Source organism: Hemiscyllium ocellatum, chromosome 26 (assembly GCF_020745735.1).
Source record: "Hemiscyllium ocellatum isolate sHemOce1 chromosome 26, sHemOce1.pat.X.cur, whole genome shotgun sequence".
NCBI classification, from domain to species: domain Eukaryota; kingdom Metazoa; phylum Chordata; class Chondrichthyes; order Orectolobiformes; family Hemiscylliidae; genus Hemiscyllium; species Hemiscyllium ocellatum.
In genome coordinates this window covers 39602783-39624014 of record NC_083426.1, presented here as the reverse complement: position 1 = coordinate 39624014, position 21232 = coordinate 39602783, and the positions used below count along the sequence as shown (strand labels likewise).

At 41.8% G+C, this 21232-nt stretch overlaps 1 protein-coding gene across 1 annotated transcript in view; it reads left to right on the top strand.

The window, feature by feature from the left end:
- The window catches only part of LOC132828424 (differentially expressed in FDCP 6 homolog), a 148003-nt gene that overhangs the window by 108061 nt on the left and 18710 nt on the right, over positions 1–21232 (top strand). Inside the window, exons 4-8 of the mRNA XM_060845526.1 lie at positions 6838–7065; positions 14740–14886; positions 15028–15136; positions 16051–16241; positions 19627–19734. Of these exons, the coding sequence (XP_060701509.1) occupies positions 6838–7065; positions 14740–14886; positions 15028–15136; positions 16051–16241; positions 19627–19734 (783 nt within the window). The remainder of the gene's footprint in view (positions 1–6837; positions 7066–14739; positions 14887–15027; positions 15137–16050; positions 16242–19626; positions 19735–21232) is intronic.

Here is a 21232-nt window from a genome sequence, read left to right as displayed (position 1 = left end):
TCTGAGTAATGGATAATGGGTATTTTTCAGGCTGGGCAAATGTTTGTCATGGCGTTCCCCGTGGAGTTGGGTGGGGGTTGGCTTTGGACCCTAATTTTTTTTCACATATAAAAAAAATCTGAATCTTGGTGTGCTGTTTGGCACACACAATGTGGAGGGCCAGGATAATGCAAACAGTACTATTTGAAAGGGCATGGAGGAGCAGAGAGTCCTGGGTGTATAGTACTCAAGTCAATAATGGTGGCAGGACAGGTAGAGCTACTAATAATACATAATATTCTAGACTTCATAATTATGGGCTGTGATAGACCGTGTAATAAGAGCAGGGAGGTTATAATGACCAGGTTATATTAGACACTGATTACAGCTCAGCTGGAGTACTGTGTACAGTTCTAGACCTCACACTATAGAAGGGAATGTGAATGCATTGGAGAGAGTGCAGAAGATGTTTATGAGAATGGTTTCAGGGATGATGCACTTCAGTAATGAGAAATAGATTGAAACTGTTGGGACTGTTTTCCATGGAGAGGAGGTCTGATAGAGTCATGAGAGCTCTGGATAAGCTATATCCTGCTTGTAATGGATTGGGATCCGGAGGGCAGAGTTTTAAAGTGATTTGCAAAAGAAGCAAAGGCAAGGTGAGAGTAGCCTTTTCTTTCAGCCAGGAGTCAGGGTCTGGAAAACACTGCCTGGAAATGTGGTGGAGCCAAATGCGACTGAGGCACTGAAGAAGGTGTGGACGATTATTTAAAAAGAAACAGTGTACGGGGTTTATGCTTGATAAGATTTGAAGTTAAATGTTCAGTGATACTGTGCAGATACAACTGCATGGTCTTATTCTGCACCACAATAATCCTGTGATTCTTTTGAAGCTGATCGGGGGGGAGGTGGAAATGTGAATTTGAGGCCATGTTCAGATCAGTCACAATCTTATTGAAATGGCAAAGTGGACTAGAGGGGCTGAATGGCCTCCTCTTGCACCAGATTAGTATGAACATTTGCATGGAGCAAGCCTTAGTTAAGATTGATCTTATGTACTAAAGGTCAAAGTCCCCAACAGATTATAATTTTGTTTTGTGTATCTGTGTGTAAGGGGGACAATATTCATTCTTTGATGTCCACTGAATATACCAAGTTGAGGTGTTTGCACAGAAATCTTCATGGCGGGTCATTGCAGTACTGAGTGCTGAGTTGTCAGAGGTGCCATCTTTCTGATCAGGCATTAATCTAAAACTCTATTTGCCTACTGAGGAGGATCCAATGGCACTATTTTGAAGAAGAGCTGGGTAGGTTCCTCTGTGTCGTGACCAAATTTATCCCTCAATCAAAATGTAAGACAACAGATTTTTTGGTCATTATCATGTTGCTGTTTGTGAGTGTTTATTAAGTACAAACTGGCTGCTGTGTTTCCTACATTACAGCAGTGATTACACTTCGGAAGTACTGTAAAGGACAGGTGGCCATGAAAGGCAAGTTTTTCTTTCTTTCGCCAAAGAAATTTCCCCCATATTTTAGTTTCAATTACATCCCCAGAGTTCTAATGTGTATCATCTGGATGGGAGTTATCATGTTGGATTGGCAGCAATATTTTCTTTATATGAACTTTGGCACCAAATGGATCTTGTAGATTACTGAACGGAATAATATACAATTGAGACCATATTTGCAACTGTTTACTCTTTAACCTAACTATGTAATGTGCATGTCTGTTGCAGAGATGTCACATTACTTAATGTAAACGTGCCAAATAGAAGGTGGGCATGCTTATTGAATACTTGAATAGAGGTGAAGTAAGTAACATTTAATGCTGAATTTATAAGTACCATAATATTGAATATTATAGGTCTGTTGGTTTTAGCGTTGTTTATATGTTTTGCATTTTATTAAAATAATTCTGAAAAGCAACTGCGTTTTGAGCATTTTGATCCTGGAATAAAATTCTCTGTTTGCGCATACTTGTGGTTTCCTGTGCTGCTTGAGAAAATGGTACGCGTAGCTTTTCGTATGGTTTTTGACGATGAGAGTGACTTGAGTTTTGCTGAAGCTAATAACGACAGCCAGGCTCAGTTGGTTCAACAGTTGTCTTTGAGTCATGAGATTCTAGGTTTATGTCTCAATTGAGGTCTTGCACAGGAAAAAAAAAGTCGAAGACTAACAGCCCTGTGCAGTGCTGAGGGAGTGCTGCATTAACAGATGCACTGGGCTTTGGACATGACATTAAACTGAGACCCAGGCCGAATACTTGGGTAGATGTAAAAGATTCCATGGTACTATTTTGGAGAAGTCTTATCCCTGTATCTTGGACAATATTTATGCCTTAATCAGCATCATTAAAATCAGGTTTATTATTGCATCGCTGTTTGCAGAAGCTTGCTTTGTGCAAATTGGTTGCTACATTTCTTACAATATCTGTGACTACTGTTCAAAAGCACTTCATTGGCTGTAAAATGCTTAAGGATACCAGTGGCCATGAAAGGTACAATTTAAATGTAACTCTTCCTTATCTTGTTGCACTTGACTCCTGTTGACTTCCATGATCTATGCAGGAGTACACTACCACACGGATACCACAAAGGCACCTTTTACTACTCCGGCCCAGGGCCCATTCTGAGTAAATCAAACCAGAAACTAAGTGGCAGTTTGACGGATAGTACAAGTCAGCCTGACACCACCCCCCCCACCCCCTTTTACTCCACAGTGCATGTACACTTTTCCTATCAGGGATCACGAGAGACTGGGGATCCTGGCTGGTTTATCTCCGGTCTCCTACAGCCCTAAAGCAGAAAGCAAAGGAATTAATTTTTGAGGTTTACTTGAAGAGCCTCACCATCAGCTGATTGTATCAGGAGATTGTGGATGTAACTTTCAGCCTGCTGTCTGGACTTGGAAAATCAGTCCGGTATTTTGTCTTTGCTAACAACTTGGCTGAGCAAAAGTCCATATATAACCAGGGTCCACAACTATGACTCTCTGGCCTGTACAGCTCCAAGAGACACAGTTTCTGACTAGAAGAAGAAAAGTTGTTCAGCCCAATTAGCTTTGTCCCGTAACTTAACCTACCATTTAAAATTTCATTGAATTCCTCTGCCTTGCTGATATCATCATTGGGCCAAAAATCTATTGTCTTTATCTTTCTCAACTTTTAAATATAATACATGTAATGTTTTGGAGAACAACACTATTTGTAAGTGGGATTTCCAGTTTAAGGAATTTCTAAATGTATTTACAGATGATTATCATAATGTACTTGAAGTCAAAGGTAATTTTGAAGGTTGTGAAAATGATTTGTAGTGTTTCAAATTTTGGCATGAGCTTTTTGAGATCCAAGCCTGTTTTCATTCTCTGCTTTGAATTTGAACCAGTTTTGCACTTTTTGAAACGGGTACCATGCGGAAATTGGTTGTGTTGTAACCAACTGAGATCGTGAGTGAATGCAGCTTTATGAAACCACACTTCCTGTAGCTGTTAAGGCACTTGCTTTGCGACTAAAAAATACTTACAAAACTTTAATCTGGCTGTTGTTAGTGTTTAATTATTTGCATGCACGTGCAATATCTATTTGATTGAAGTTTTAATAGTCATGCTTGACTTGATTAAATGACAAGTAATGTTCATACTGCACATTAAGTGCTAAGCAATCTCCTTCAGGAGAGTCTAACCAAAAGTAGTGGCAATGCAAAAAAATCTTGTTTTGTTCCTACCTTCAACATGATTTTACTTTGTATCTTTGTTAGTTTGCTTTTAGAAGTTCATCTTCCCTTCCTTCCCCTTTATTCTCTAATTTTTAATTATTATTCGTGTTTAAAATCCTCCAATTTTATAAAGGGATACACCAGAAATATGAATCTTTCTCTGCTGTCCACAAATGCAGACTAACCTGCTGGGGGTAAAAATGTATGTTCCTTAGATTGCATACAGTATATGGCAGAGAAAGTACCCCTCTGCTCAGTGTGTGCTGGTATTTACACCCTGCTCAAAGTGACTCCTCTATCTTCCCTCATCTAAATGTATCATTGTATCCATCGAATTCTTTCTCCATCAAATGCCAATCTAGCTTCCCCTCAAGTCTTATCAAAACCGTAGATTTCAACCACTTGCTGTGGTAGGGCGTTCCACATTCTCACCAGTCCTTGGGTTTAAGAGGTTTCTTCAAATTCTCTGTTGGATTTCTTTTGAATCGAATAAAAACCATGAATGAGAACAGCTGTCTGATGGCCAAAATGTAACAAAGGTCAATTGTTTCAAAAACAAATCTAGTTCATGCATGTCCTTTTAAGGACGGACGTCTGGCATACATCAAAATAGCGATGGAAAAGGATAGACCAGATCTAACAGTTGAAGTTCTAAATTGGAGAAAGGCCAATTTTGATGGTATTAGGTAAGAACTTTCCAAAGCTGATTTGATGCAGATGTTCGCAGGTAAAGGGACGGCTGGAAAATGGAAAGTCTTCAGAAATGAGATAATGAGAGTCCAGAAACCACATATTCCTGTTAGGGTGAAAGGAAAGTTGTAGGGAATGCTGGATGACTAGAGAAATTGAGGTTTTGGTCAAAGAAAAGAAGGAAGCATATGTCAGGGATAGACAGGAGAAATCGAGTGAATCCGTAGAGTATAAAAGGGCTGGAATATACTTAAAAGGGAAATCAGGAGGGCTCATGAGATAGCTTTGGCAAATAGGGTTACGGAGATTCCAAAGGGTTTTTAAAAATTCATTAAGAACAAAAAGGTAACTAGGGAGCAAATAAGGTCCCTCAAAGATCAGCAAGGCAGCCTTTGTGTGGAGCTGCAGGAGATGGGGGAGATACTAGACAAGTATTTTGCATCAGTGTTTACTGTGGAAAAGGACATGGAGATATAGAATATGGGAAATAGATGGTGACATCTTGAAAAATGTCCATATTACAGAGGAGGAAGTGCTGGATATCTTGATGCATAAAGGTGGATAAATCCCCAGGACCTGGTCAGGTGTACCCTTGAACTGTGTGGGAAGCAAGGGAAGTGATTGCTGGGCCCCTTGCTGAGATATTTGTATCATCAATAGGCACAGGTGAGGTGCCGGAAGACTGGAGGTTGACAAATGTGGTACCGCTCTTTAAGAAATGTAGGAAGGACAAGCCAGGGAACTACAGACTGTTGAGTCTGAGGTCGGTGATGGACAACTTGTTGGAAGGAATCCTGAGGGACAGGATTTATACATATTTGGAAAGGCAAGGACTGATTAGGGATAGTCAACATGGCTTTGTGCATGGGAAATCATGTCTCATGAACTTGAGTGAGTTTTTTGAAAAAGTAACAGGGTTGATGAGGGCAGAGTGGTAGATGTGATTTATATGGACTTCAGTAAGGCATTCGACAAGGCTCTCCATTGGAAACTGGCTCACAAGGTTAGATCTCATGGTATACAGGGAGAACTAGCCATTTAAATATAGGCTTGAAGGTATAAGGTAGAGGGTGGTAGTGAAGGGTTGTTTTTCAGACTGGAGGCCTGTGACCAGGGGAGTGCCACAAGGATCGGTGCGTCCACTACTTCACATCATTTATATAAGTGAATGGGATGTGAATATGGGAGGTATAGTTAGTAAGTTTACAGATGACACCAAAATTGGAAGAATAGTGGACAGTGAAGATGGTTACCTCAGATTACAACAGAATGTTGATCAGTTGCATCATTGGGCTGAGGAGTGGCAGATGGGGTTTAAATTAAACAAATGCGAGGCGCTGCATTTTTAGAAAGGAAATCTTAGCAGGACTTATACACCTTAATAATAAGGTCCTAGGAAGTTTTGCTGAACAAAGAGACCTTGGAGTCCAGGTTCATAGCTCCTTGAAAGTGGGGTTGCAGATAGATAGGATAGTGAAGAAGGCGTTTGGTAGTTTTCCTTTATTGGTAGAGCATTGAATATAGGAATTGGGAGGTCATGTTGTGGCTGTATGGGATATTGGTTAGGCCACTTTTGGAATATTGTGTGCAATTCTGGTTTCCTTCCAAGCAGAAGGATGTTGTGAAACTTGAAAGGGTTCAGAAAAGATTTACAAGGATGTCGCCAGGAGTGGAGGATTTGAGCTATAGGGAGAGGATGAATAGGCTGAGTCTGCGTTCCCTGGTGCGTCGAAGACTGAGAGGTGACCTCATAGAGGTTTATAAAATCATGAGGAGCATGGATAGGGTAAATAGACAGGATCTTTTCCCTGGTGTGAGGGCATCGGAACTAGAGGGCATAGGTTTAGGGTGAGAGAGAGAAAAGATATAAAAGAGACCTAAGGGGCAACTTTTTCATGCAAAGGTGGTGTGTGTGTGTGTGTGTAATGAGCTGCCAGAGGAAGTGGTGGAAGCTGGTACAATTGTAACATTTAAAAGACATCTGATGGGTATATGAATTGGAAGGGCTGAGAGAGATATGGGACTAGATTAGGTTGGGATATCGGGTCAGCATGGACAAGTTGGACCAAAGGGTCTGTTTCCATGCTGTATGACTCTATGACATGTGACTCCGGCAACGTAGTTGACTCATAACCGCCCTCTGAACTGACCCTACCAAGCCACTCAGGTCAGCGGGCAGTAACTGCTAGCTTTTCTGTTTTTATTTTCTGGTTTCTATTGGGTCTGGTGGGATGCTTTTCACAGGGTTAGTCAATGGACTAAATGGCCTCTTTTTGCACTCTAGGGAATCGATGATTCTATAAATTTGGATTTGTACTCTGACATTTCTTCCAGGGCAATCATGGAACTATATTCCAAAAAGCTGAGATCCTTTCAGTCACTGAGAACTGGTTGAATGGTGGTGCTTTGCTTTTCTGAGACATATATCTGAGTGCCATTAATCTTGTCTCTGTAGGTGGAGTATTTGCTGAAGAAAATCTGCACAGAGATGAATGTGGAGTGGTGTGCAGGGGAACTGGATGACTTCTTCACCCAAGAGCCTTTGCAGCAAAATGGAATCACAGTCTGGGTGTTTCTGGACCTGGTAAATTCAGGAAGATTTACCAGGGGGATTGAAAAGGAGACTGTCACAATGGCAGTGCAGGAAGTCTACCAAGAAATTATTGAGGATGTGCTTAAACAGGTATGTATTTTTCAAGTAAGTGCTTTGGAATTTGTTTCTTTTTCATCAAAAAATATACTTTATTCATAACATTAGGTATGTGATGATATGCCAAATTTGAGCTTCTCTGTAAAGTGAAATTTAGTTTCTTACGGAACAGTTTGTGGCACTTTGAATGAGATACATGTTAAATTTACAACATAAATTTATCATTCATGTCAAAGCTTGTTCTGCTACACCCCTAGGGGTTTCATATAGATTCCAATCCTTTGATATACAGTGGCAAGAGGCCCTTTGTCTTTTTCCTTTTTCCCAAACAAATAAGGAGGAGGATGGATTGACATTTTAAAGAACTGCTAAACAGTTTAGGCTTTCATTCATTAGAATTTAGATGCATGAGGGGTGATCTTACTGATAGACACCAGATACTGAAGGGCTTGACAGGATGGATTGTTGGGAAGATATTCCTACTAATGGGGGATTCTCCAACTACAGGACACCATTGCAGAATAAAGGGAAGACTCATTTGAAAGTAAGATATGCAGACATTTCTTTCAAAGGGTAGTGAATGTCTGGATTTCCCTAAACCCCACTCTGAGTATGGTGGAGGATATATCACAAAGTATTTAGAGAGGAAGGAGGTAGACTTTTGAAAACTCGGAGTTGAAGGCTGTGATGAATTAACATGAAAGAGGAGTTGAAGGCTGGGGTAGATCCGCAGCATCTTATTGAATGGTAGGGCACAATTGAGGGACAGAATGGCCTACTGCGGCTCATATTTCTTATGTTCTTATTCAGCCCCAAGCTGTAGTGCATCCCTTGGTACATAGTCCTGGATCATGGAGGATACCAATCTGTAACACTTGACTGTGGACAGATCTTTGCAGTAGAAGACCATCAGGTTTTGGGCATGACCAAAGACTGTCCTTCACCAGTTCATGGTTCTGCAGCAGCAGTTTAGTTTGCATCTCTGTGAACAATGCAGAGAGGGCAGACTCCTGCACTATAAAGCTAGAACATTACAGTGCAGTACAGGCCTTTCTAAATCCCATCTAACTTACACTATTCCATTCTCATCCATATGTCTATCCAATGGCCATTAAAATGGCCTTAAAGTTGACAAGCCTACTACTGTTGCAGGCAGTGTGTTCCATGCCCCTAGAACTCTTGGAATAAAGAATCTATCTCTGACGTATGTTCTATAGCAATGACCCCTCAATTTAAAGCTATGTCCCCTTGTAATAGCCGTCACCATCCGAGGAAAAAGGCTCTCACTGTCCAACCTACCTAACCTTTTGATTATCATTTTTGTCTCAATTAAGTCACCTCTAACCTTCGCTCTAATGAAAATTGCCTCAGGTCCCTCAGCTTTTCTTCGTAAGACCTTCCCTCTATACCAGGCAACATCCTAGTAAATCTTCTCTGAACTCTTTCCAAAGCTTTCACATCCTTCCTGTAATGCGGGGCCCAGAACTGTATGCAATACTCCAAGTGCGGCTGCACCAGAGTTTTGTATAGCTGCAGCATGACCTCATGGTTCTGAAACTCTATCCTTCTACCAATAAAAGTTAATGCACCATATGCCTTCTTAACAACTCTATCAAACTGGGTGGCAACTTTCAAGGATCTGTGTTCCTGGACACCTAGATCTCTCTCTGCTCATCCACACTACCAAGAATCTTACCATTAGTCCAGTACTGTGCATTCCTGTTACTCCTTCCAAAGTGATTCACCTCATACTTTTCTGCAATAACTCCGATTGCCACCTCAGTCCACTTCTGCAGCTTATCAATGTCGCTTTGGAACCTACAACATCCTTCGTCACTATCCACAACTCTACTGACATTAGTGTCATCTGCAAATTTACTAACCCATCCTTCCACACCCTCATCCAAGTCAGTTATAAAAATGACAACCGAAGTGAACCCAAACCAGATCCTTTTGATACACCACTAGTGACTAAACTCCACAATGAATATTTCCTATCTGTCTTCTTTCAGCTAGCCAATCTCTGTTCCAAACTGCTAAATCACCCTCAATCCCATGCCTCGGTATGTTGTGCATTCGCCTATGTGAGGAACCCTATCCAACACCTTACTGAAATCCATATACACCACATCAATGGCTTTACCCTCATCCACCTGTTTGGTCACCTTCTCAAAGAACTCAATAAGGTTTGTGAGGCATGACCTACCTTTCACAAAACCGTGTTGACTATCCCTAATCAACTTATTTATTTCTAGATAATTATAAATCCAACACTTTACCCACTAAGGCTCACTGGTCTATAATTACCAGGGTTGTCTCTACTCCCTTCATTGAACAAGGGAACAACTTTTGCTATCCTTCAGTTTTTTGGCACTATTTCTGCAGACAATGACGACATAAAAATCAAAGCCAAGGGCACTGCACTCCTCCCTGGCTTCCCAGAGAATCCTAGGATAAACCCCATCCGGAGTGTGGTACTGGAAAAGCACAACAGGTGAGGAAACATCCAAGGAGTAGGAAAATTGATGTTTTGGGCAAAAGTCCTTCATCAGGAATGAGGCTGAGAACCTTGGGAGTGGAGAGATAAATGGGAGGGTGGGGCTGGGGCTGGGGCTGAGAGTGCAGTAGGTGGATGGAGGTGGGGGTAATGGTGATAGAGGAAAGGGTGGAGCAGATAGGTGGGAAGCAAGGTGGACGGGTCATGAAGGTTGGAACTGGAATAAGGTGGGGGGAGGGGAAATGAGGAAACTGGTGAAACCCACATTGATGCCACATGGTTGGAGGGTCCCAAGGTGGAAGATGAGGTGTTCTTCCTCCAGTCAGGTAGTTAGAGAGTGGCGATGGAAGAGGCCCAGAACATGCAGAGAGGGGGAGTTGAAATGTTCAGCCACGGGGCGATCTCCCCAGTGTAGAGGAGACTGCATCAGGAACAATGGATACAGTAAGTGACATATGTGGAAGTGCAGGTGAAAATTTGATGGATGTGGAAGGCTCCTTTGGGCCTTGGACGGAGGTGAGGGGTGGGAGGTGTGGGCGCCGGTTTTGCGATTCCTGCGGTCATGGGGGAAAGGAGTGGGAGGGGTGTGTGGTTTCTTGGGGGGCATGGACCTGACAAGGCAGTCACGGAGGGAACAGTCTTTACGGAAAGCGGATGGGGTGGAGTCCATATGTAGGTGGTGGAAATGGCGGAGGATGATGCAATGTGTATGGAGGTTGGTGGGGTGGAAAGTGAGGACTGGGGGTTCTGTCTTTGTTGTGGGTGGAGGGGTGGGGTTCAAAAGTGGAGATGTGGGACATGGATGAGATGCGTTGGAGAGCATCGCCGACCACATGGGAGGGGATATTGCGGTCTTTAAAGAAGGAGGCCATCTGGTGTATTCTGTGGTAGAACTGGTCCTCCTGGGAGCAGATGGGCGGAGACGGATGTTTTGGGAATAAGGGATAGTATTTTTACAGGAGGCAGGTTGGGAGGAGGTGTAATCCAGATAGCTGTAGGAGTCTATGGGTTTGTAGAGGATGTCAGTGTTGAGTTGATCACCATTGATGGAGGTGGAGAAGGAGAGGGAGGTGTCTCAGATGGCCCAGGTGAACTTAAGGTCGGGAATGTGTTGAAGTTGATGAACTTATAGAGGTTTACAAAATTGTGAGGGGCATGGATAGGATAAATAGACAAAGTATTTTCCCTGCGATCGGGGAGTCCAGAACTAGATGACAAAGGTTTAGGGTGAGAGGGGAAAGATATAAAAGAGACCTAAGAGGCAACTTTTTCACGCAGAGGATGATACGTGTATGGAATGAGCTGCCAGAGGATGTGGTGGAGGCTGATACAATTGCAATATTTTAAGAGGCATTTGGATGGGTATATGAATAGGAAGGGTTTGGAGGGATATGGGCCGGGTGCTGGCAGGTGGGACTAGTGGGTTGGGATATCTGGCCGGCATGGACGGGTTGGACTGAAGGGTCTGTTTCCATGCTGTACATCTCTATGACTCTATAACTGTTCAACTTCCTCATGGGAGCACGAGGTGGCACCGATGCAGTCATCAATGTAGTGGAGGAAAAGGTAGGGAATGGTGCTGGTGTAACTACGGAAGATGGACTGTTCCACGGAGCCAACATCTCCACGACATGCACACCAACCAGCCCCGTTGCTCCATGGCCGAACACTTCAACTGCCCCTCCCACTCTGCCAAGGACATGCAAGTCCTGGGCTGCCTCCATCACCACTCCCTAACCACCCAACGCTTGGAGGAAGAACGACTCATCTTCTGCCTCGGGACCCTCTAACCCCAGGACATCAATGTGGATTTCACCAGTTTTCTCATTTACCCTCCCCCCACCTTATCCTATTTCCAACCCTCCAGCTCAGCCCTACCTTCATGACCTGTCCTACCTGTCCATCTTCCTTCCTATCTATCTGCTTCATTCTCCCCTCCGACCTATCACCATTATCCCACCTCTATCCACCCATTGCACTCTCAGCTACCTTCCACCCCAGCCCCATCCACCCTCCCCATTTATCTCCCCTCCCCCCGCTGAGGCTTCCAGCCTCATTCCTGATGAAGAGTTTTTGCCTGAAGCTTCAATTTTCCTGCTCCTCGGATGCTGCCTGATCTGCTGTGCTTTTCCAGCACCACACTCTCGACTCCATCTCCAGCATCTGCAGTCCTCACTTTTGCCTAAATCCCATCCAGCCCGGGGAACTTATCTATTTTCACACTTTCCAGGTTTGCTAACACCTCATGAACCTCAATCCTATCTAGTTCAGTAGTCTGTATCTTCATATTCTCCTCAACAACATTGTCTTTTTCTAATGTGAATACTGACGAGAAGTGTTCATTTAGTACTTCCCCTACCTTCTCTGACTCCACGCACAACTTCCCACTACTATCCTCGATTGGCCCTAACCTTACTCTAGCCATTCTTTTATTCCTGATATACCTATAGAAAGCCTTCGGGTTTTCCTTGATCCAATCTGCCAGTGACTTCTCATAGCCCCTCCTGGCTCTTCTGAGCTCTCTCTTTGTCTTTCCTGGCTAACTTGTAACTCTCAAGCGCCCTAACTGAACCATCACATCTCATCCTAATATAGGCCGCCTTCTTCCTCTTGACAAGAGATTTAACTTCCTTAGTGAACCACAGCTCCCGCACTCGACAACTTCCTCCCTGCCTGACCGGTACATACTTGTCAAGGACCTGTGGTAGCTGTTCCTTGAATAAGCTCCAAATTTCAATTGTGGCCATCCCCTGCAATTTCCTTTCCAATCCTATACATCTTAAATCTTGCCTAATCGGATCATAATTGCCTTTCCCCTAGCTATAACTCTTGCCCTGTGGTATATACCTATCCCGTTCCATCACTTAAATAAACATAATCAAATTGTGGCCACTGTCACCAAAGTGCTCATCTACCTCCAAATCTAATACCTGGCTGGGTTCATTACCAAGTACCAAATCTAATGTGGCCTCGCCCCTTATTGGACTATCTACATACTGTGTCCGGAAACCCTCCTGCACACATTGGACAAAAACTGACCCACCTAAAGTACTTGAATTACTGTATTCCCAGTCAACATTTGAAAAGGTAAAGACCCCATAACAACCACCCTGTCACTCTCGCTCCTATTGAAAATCATCTTTGCTATCATATTTTGTACATCTCTGGAACTATTTGGAGGCCTATAGAAAACTCCCAGAAGGGTGACCTCTCCTTTCTTGTTTCTAATCTCAGCCCATGCAAACGTCCTTTCTGTAACCGTAATACTGTCCTTGACTAACAATGCCACATCCTCCCCCCACCGCGCCGCGCCCCCCCCCCCCCACCCGGCCTTTTTTACCTGGAACCCGCAATAACCATTTCTGTCCCTGCTCTACCCATGTCTCTGAAATGGCCACAACATCGAAATCCCAGCTACCAACTCATGCTACAAGTTCAATCTGCTAAAGATTAACCTTGACAAAAATCACTGCACCACTTTTTGAATTGTATCATAAATCTTACTGAACCTCAAGCTTTAAATCACGAGCACAGGCAATTGGATCTAATAATAGATGTCTTTATTATTATCCTGCAAGCAAGGTACCTCATGCTACACACAATGTTAGTAAATTGTTCATTTAGTCTAATTGAAAATTAATTCAAACCTTCACAGTTTTGAACGTGAGAACATAAATAAAATATGTAATGACATTTTGAATAAAAAGCTAATATTCAAAGTATATTCACTATAGGGTCAACCCCTTCCACAACACAATTATAAAGAATTTTACTCCGGATGCATTTTTTTTTACCAGGGGTTTTGTTGTATTCAGTATTGAATTTTCAGGAGTTTACATTTGTTTATATGTTTTGTTAAGAGAGTTCACATTCACTAACTTACTTAGAAACCTAGGAGTACGCCAATCAGTCCACGAGCCTGTTCTGCCGTTCTAGTTCATGACTGATCATCTTCCTTAATACCATTTTACCATAATATCCCATTTCTTTTGACTTCGTTAATATCTAGAAATCTATTGATCTCTGTCTTAAATTTGATACTCAATGACTTGGCTTCCAGAGCACTCTTGATATAGAGAATTCTGAAGATCTGGTTTCCCTTTATCTACCCTACTAGTTACATGCTCAGACAAGTGCGAATATGTTTGTCAAGCACGGTTTACCTCATAAAACCATATTGACTTGTTTTGATTGTACAGTGATTTTCGAAGTGCAATAGTAAGATTTATTCTAGAAGAAATTCTGGCAATTTCCTGATAACCAATGTCATTGTAGTTCACTGTTCTCCCTCTTCCTCCTTTCTTTAATAATGGTTTCACATTTGTTAGCTTCCAATCTGCTGGGATCATTCCAGATTTTAGGGAATTTTGGAAAATGACAGCCAGAGCATCTACTATCTCTACAGCTATCTCTTCCAAACACGTAGAATTTAGGCCCTCAGGACCTGGGATTTTTTGGAATATTTTTCCTTTACGGAAGAACAAAGGAAGCTAGTAGATGTATGTTAAAGAAATTGTCACTCTAGTAGGCCTCATTCCTTTATGTTTGAAATTCAATTGTTTTTCAAATTTGAAAATGATTCGGTTGTCATAAGAAACCAACCTAAGAAAGGGTTAATAAGACCAACTATAAGCTAAGTAGTCATAATTAAACACTTAATGCCTCTTCCCTGCTGGTCTAAACAGTGGAATGTATCATTTTAAGAGCTGTCATAAGTGTCAATTCATAGAATTGTAGAATCCCTAGAGTGTGGAAGCAGGCCATTCAACCCATGGAATCCATACTGACCCTCTGAAGAACATCCCACCCAGAACCACCTCCCTAACCTCTCCTGGTAACCCTTCATTTCCTAATCCACTGAGCCTGCGCATCACTGGACACTGGGCAATTTAGCATAGCTAATCCACCTAATCTGCGTGTTTTTGGACTATGGGTAGAAACCGGGACCACCCAGAAAAAATGCAGGCAGATACGGAGAGAATGTGCAAACTTCACACACTCTCTCACCCGAGGGTGGATTCAAATCTGGGTCTCTAGCACTGTGAGGCAGCAGTGCTAACCAATGAGTACTGTGCTGACCCAATATGTAATTTGTCAGCAGGATCCTTTTCTGTCTCTTAGTATGTTTGATTTACCATGCCTTTTATTTATAGTTCTAACAGTAGTTATTAATGGTATTATTTTTGATTTGTTTTCTTGTGCTATGCCAGGGTTACTTATGGAAGAAGGGCCAGCTGAGGCGCAACTGGACTGAGCGATGGTTCATCCTCAAGCCAAGTATCCTCAGTTACTATGTGAGTGAAGACCGGAAAGAAAAGAAAGGCAGTATTGCTCTGGACAGGAACTGTTGTGTGGAGGTAAACACAATTAACCAGTGAGTCATTTGCAATTGTTCTGTGGGTCACAAGTTGTACAAAATAAACCAATTCAACTGTTTTCATAAATCATAGAAAATTCTGCTTCAAATATTTATTGTGATTAATGTATTTATTGTTAAGATTTTATCAGACCGAGATGGGAAGAGATGCATGTTCTGCGTCAAGACACCATCAAGAACTTATGAGATGAGTGCATCAGACACAAAGCAGCGACAGGAGTGGACGACAGGTAAAAGGGTTGATCTAAAATGAGTTGTTTGTAAGTATACTTTAGAATGCAAACCTCGTATTTGAATAACTTTAAGAGCTATCAGTAGTTATCAATAGCCCAGAACATGGTCACCAGAAACCCTCTGTAGATGAACAGATTCAGTGTTATCTGATACCATTTAATTCCAAAAACAAAAGCTGAAAGGACTTTAAATTCTCAGCTTTACATTTAACAAAATATCCCTTTTTTTTCTCAAAACATTAATTCCAGAGTGTGGTTGCCATAATGCAGGCATCCTTTCAGTACCTTGTACTTACATCTGGGGAAACTTTATATTCAGTCTCCTAGCTCAGGAAGCAGGACAGATTTGGCCAAGTTTCTAATTTGTCATTGTTGTTGATTATTAGCAAGAGGTCATGTGTGAACATCATTGAAGACAGCATTTGACTCCTTAACAAAATGGGAAAAGATTGGACGTGATTTATAGAGGTCTATAAAGTCATGAGGGGTATAGATTGAGTTAATGGTAGGTTTCTCTTCCCTGGGATGAGGGATTTCAAGACTACTGGGCATATATTTAAGATGAGAAAGGAAACAGTTCAAAAAAGACATGAGGGGCAAATGTTTTACTTACAGGGTGGTTCGTGTGTGGAATGAGCTTCTGAGGAAGCGGTGGATGCGGGCCCAAATACAACATTTAAAAAAATGTTTGGATACGTATGTGAATAGGAAAGATTTGGAGAAATATGGGCCCGGAACAGGTAGGTGGGACTAGTTTAGTTTGGGATTATGTTCAGCATGGACTGGTAGGACCAAAGGGTCTGTTTCCGTGCTATATGACTCTATGACTGGGATCTGGTTTCTGTTTTTTTTCTTAATTTTAAGGATCTGTCTAAACGCCATTTTGTTTCCTTTTTGATGTTTGCCTTCAGCCATTCAGACAGCAATCCGGTTACAGGCAGAGGGGAAGAAATCTTTGCACAAGGATTTAAAACAGAAAAGGCATGATCAGCGAGCACTTCGAGAGAAACAGAAAGCAGCAAAGGAGGAAGAACTTCAGAGACTCAAACAGCTGCAAGAGGAGAAGGAAAGAAAACTGCAGGAACTAGAACTACTTAAAGAGGTATTAATAATTAGTGTAGTATAATGGGTTAGAATGAGAGACATGGAGTGATGTGTCATATTAAAGGTTATCTCTAAATGTCTCACTAGCAAATTATACAGCAAGAGAAACATTGGCAAATATTGCAAAGTATTCAACCTACCAGAGCTCCACCCAGCAGAGACCGTTCTGATTCGAGAATAAGTTTATTGTGGACAAATGGTTGAATAGACACAATGAGCACAGTCCTACCTAATCCAAACAGAAACTGATACAGTGAGATGTGTAATACTTAGCACACAGAAGCAGTCATCTATACACTAGAACAGGCCACAGATTCTGAATCTATTGATGAATTTGGGCGATAATCCTTCTGCCGAAATGGAATCATCTGCCAGTTCCTTAGGCATGAATCAGATCTTGACTCTCCTCCTAAGTAGCAGGTAAACTCGTGAACTGGCTGCAGCAGTTGTTGCTGTGAAATGGGGCGGAAGTTAGAGACTTCGAGGGAGATGTAGTCGAATGGGTCAGAATTGGACTCTGGGGAGACTAGAGAGAGTTGAGGAAGGAGTTAATTTTAACTGTGTAATATTCTAATGATACAGTGTATATCATCACAGGAAGTGATGCAGCAACACATTATCTTGTTCCGTCTATATGTGGTGAGATGAAACCACGGTAAGATGCTTATTAATAAAGTTTAATGCAATGAGTCCTGATTTCAGCCCATTAACATTCCACAGTGTGTTACATGGCTGTGGGACTGATGTGATTGTGAATCTCCTTCAGTCCTCAATTGGTGGGATGGAAAATAATGTTATCCAAAAAAAATCCTGTCCTATAATTCCCTGTAATAGTACCTGAATCAGTGGCAGCATTTATTCCAACTATCTTTCAACTGAAAGCCCCAGTGAGGCCCTTGAAAGACTTTTCAAGTCTTTTTAAAGACTTTAACTGGTAAAAATAATATCTTCCACATGTGGTATTGTAGCTATTAGCTAACATCATTACAAGTACAAATGAATGGGCACCAAGATAACATTACTGTATCATTTCATGCCCTCATTGAGAATATTTTGGCCATCTTCCTTTGGGCTTTCAGAATAAATATCAATTTTGAGGTGCTCAAGTAGCTTTTTTTTTGAGATCGGCTCAGTGAAATTATCCAGCAAGTAGAGACCAGGGTATTCTAGTTTACTCACCGGGTCAGTGCTGAATGAGTTGATCTTCCGACAAGTGCTACAAATAGCCGCTAGATACCAGGTTTAGAGAAAAGAACATCAGTTTAAGAGCCTCATCAAAGAAGTCCTGCTGGAAGTTTGTACAAATGAGCAATGGATTAGGCCCAGCTTTGCTATCTCCATGAAAGGACAACCTGATTAGACCTCACACATAAATGTGTTTGAAGGGGTTCATGAGGTTAGACCGCTGAAAAATTCAGGGTTAGAGAGAAAATTGATGTGGGTGTGTAATGAGAGGGGGAGGTGATAAATGCTGTTTTCAGTTAAAACATTTTGAACCTGTTATGTAAGTAAAGCCATTCACACAACTGCAGAACTGATATGAGTTTCAACATGGACTAGTTGGACCAAAGAGTGTTTCAACACAGTGAACTCCCATTTCTGACAAACATTTCATAATATTAAAGCTACAAAACAATTTTGTTTAAAGGCTAAAATGACTCTTAAGGTCCATAAGCTAATAGAACATAGAACAGTACAGCACAGTACAGGCCTGCTGGCCTTTCACCCTACTAACCTAAATAACCTTCATAGTACTAAGTTCTATGTGCCGATCTAAGAGTCGCTTAAATGTCCCCAATGTACCTGACTCCATTACCGCTGCTGGCAGTGCATTCCTTGCACCCACCATTCTGAGCAAAGAACCTACCTCGCACATCTCCCTTTAACCTTCCTCCAATCACCTTAAAATTATGCCCCCTCATGATACTTTTTCCCAGAGTGGAAATGGCTATCTGACTATTCACTCTATCTATGCCTCTCAACATCTTGTACACCTCTATATCAAGTCACCTCTCATCCCTCTTTGCTCCAATGGGAAAAATCCTAGCTCTCTCAACCTTTCTTTATAAGACATGCCCTCCAGTCCAGGCAGCATCCTGGTAAATCTCCTCTGCACCCTTTTTAAAGCTTCCACATCTTTCCTATAATGAGGCGACCAGAACTGAACACATTACTGCAAGTGTGGTCTAACCAGGATTCTAATGAGCTGCAGCATAAACTCGCGGCTCTTAAACTCAATCCTCCTGCTAATAAAAGCCAACACACCATGTGCCTTCTAAACAATCCTATCAACCTGGGTAGTACCCTATGGATGTGGACCCCAAGATCCCTCTGTTCCTCCTGTGACTCCTTTATCAAGGTTATGGTGTCCTTTTTTTTCACGGAAGTTATGAACGACACAGACTTCGCAAAGTCTGGGGGGTTGAAGGATTTTAGGGTCAATTTAATAACAGTTAACAGAGACTGCCTCAGGCAGAGGCTTTCAAGCTTAAAAAAACAATTGTACAATGAAAGGGGAGTAGCCAGTTCTCCCAGCTCAGCTTTACTCTGGTTTGGTTTTTTCTAAGCAGTTACGGAAAAGCTACTGGACCCAGAAGCAGGTCCAGGCTGGTACTTTCTCTCTCTGACTTCTCTCCTGTAAGAGCCTGTGTTTGATTTTACCTTTTGTGCCATGGGATGCTTATGGAAGTATTTGGAAGAGTATCATTAAGTTGGGATGATGTGTTCGGTTTTCAGAGAGGTTAAGTTATTCTGTGTTCTGTTCTCTTTTATTTGTGTTTTATTCACTAATCTTGCAAATAAATTCAGTTTTCTTTCAAACTAGGTGGTTTGACCAGCTGATTCTCTCTGGAATACCCACTTTACACCTGCTTAAAACAACTAACAACGTTAGTGTCTGGGCTACCTTCTTGAAATGTTTTGAAGAGTCTGGCCTGGTCCATAACACTCCACACTGCCAAGAATCCTGCCTTTAACCCTGTATTCTGCATTTAAATTTGACCTTCCAAAGTTAATGACTTCACACTTTTTTCCATCTGACACTTATCAGCCCAGTTCTGCATCCTGTCAATGTCCTGTTGCAACATACAACAACCCTCACATTATCCCCAACTCCACCAATCTCTTTTGTCTAAGCCATTCTTTCTTCCTCCTTTAGCGTCTCTAAGCCTGATCCTAACCCATGGATAGAGGTGGAATTGCAGAACCTCTGAAAATTAATCCTAATCCTAACCCTAAACACTATCGCATTGGCCAAGACATGGCTGTATTAGGAATACTAGTGCCATGTGATAAACATGAGTTCAAAACAAAAAAAAGGCTTCAATAATGTAAGCCATTGTATTGTACTAAACAGTTTGGTATTTTTCCTTCCTCCTTCCCAGGCCCAGCGCCAGGCAGAAACACTGCTAAAGGAAGAAGAACAACGAAGAAAGCAGCAGCATGAGGAGATGCAGAGGGCTCTGGAAATACAACTTCGACAAGCTGAACAGGTCAGAGGCCAATAGTGAAACAGGGGTGGTGGATAGATAACTGTGGAAATTATCGACAATGGGCAATGCATTGGAGAACGTGTTTGGCAGGGAAAGGCGAGAGAGTCGATAACCAAGTTCATTACTCGCCACCAATGATGTGATCCTGGTCAGTCATTTGCTAAACAGAATGAGTGTCGTTAATTTAGTTCAAAAGAGTTTGTTATACTACTTTGTGATGGCATGCACTTACATTCTTGGATCATTTCCATTTTGTTTTGCATTGTTTTTAATGTTACAATCCACTTGGGAAAGAACTCCGATTCTCTAGCCCCACTGCTCTTTGTGTCACCACAACAGTTAACGAGCTAATCAATGTATGGAAATTATCTCCAATCTATCTACCCTTGGAACAAAACCAGCAATAACTGGAGAAACTCAGCAGCTTTGGCAGCATTTTTGGAGAGAAAGCTGAGTTCACATTTTGAGCCCAGTGACTCTTCAGAATGGATTTTTTCCAGATGTTCTGAAGAAGGGTCTGTTAACTCCACGAGAACTTAGTTTTTTGTCTACAAATGCTACCAGAACTGCTGAGCTTCTCCAGCAATTTCTGCTTTTGTTTCAGATCCACAGTTTTTTGTTTTATTTTACCTGTCAGATGGTATCAGATTAGCAGAAGATACAGAGCATGTGTTGGGACTTAACAAGAGCCTACTGTTTATGACAGATAAGTGAGTTTTAGCCACGGGCAAACAAAGATAACAGCTATCCTTATTAGTTAAGACTGTGACCCTCTTTTAAAATCTCTACTCACATGTACAGTTGTGCAAAAGAAATGGTATTACGGGTGAAAGGAAAAGCCATCGGGGAAGCACTGCTAAATATCACTAGTTCATAAGACTTGATGAGATGTTCCCTTTATTTCCAAGACCTTCTGTTCTCCAATCGTCTGGATTGTTCCACTTCATAGAGTGATTTGTACAGAATTACAAAGTCTCTTTCTTACTGGTTAACAGCAACAGCTTACAGTAACTGGTGGGAAAACATAACTAAAGCTGAAGAAAGCCAGTTATGTTCACTTAAGAGATATAGAGACACAGTTTGCTTCTTTCAGTCTGGAGACCACCTGACTCTACCATTCACATACACATCAGCTGTTTAGCTATGCAGGAACCTCTGGCTGAGGTTGACCTCCGACATCTAGTATCTAAACTGATCACAATTGCACTGCTGGCCAAATCTCACTTTCAACACACACCCTGATGCTGTGCCATCTTCTCTCACCTCCTCCATTGCTTGCAAAGCAACAGTGTAAACAAAGCTCACACTGAACTCCAGTCATCTGTCAATTATTTCAACAGTCCTTAGTTTTAAAGCAGCCCTTTTTCTATTTCAGTCCATGGTCTAACATAAAGAAAAGTAAAAAGATACAGTCTTTACATGAAGGAATATTATTTTTCTCCCATTAAAAGTTAAGGATTTTACTTTGTTTTATGTGAGGTGAGGTAATTCTTCTATT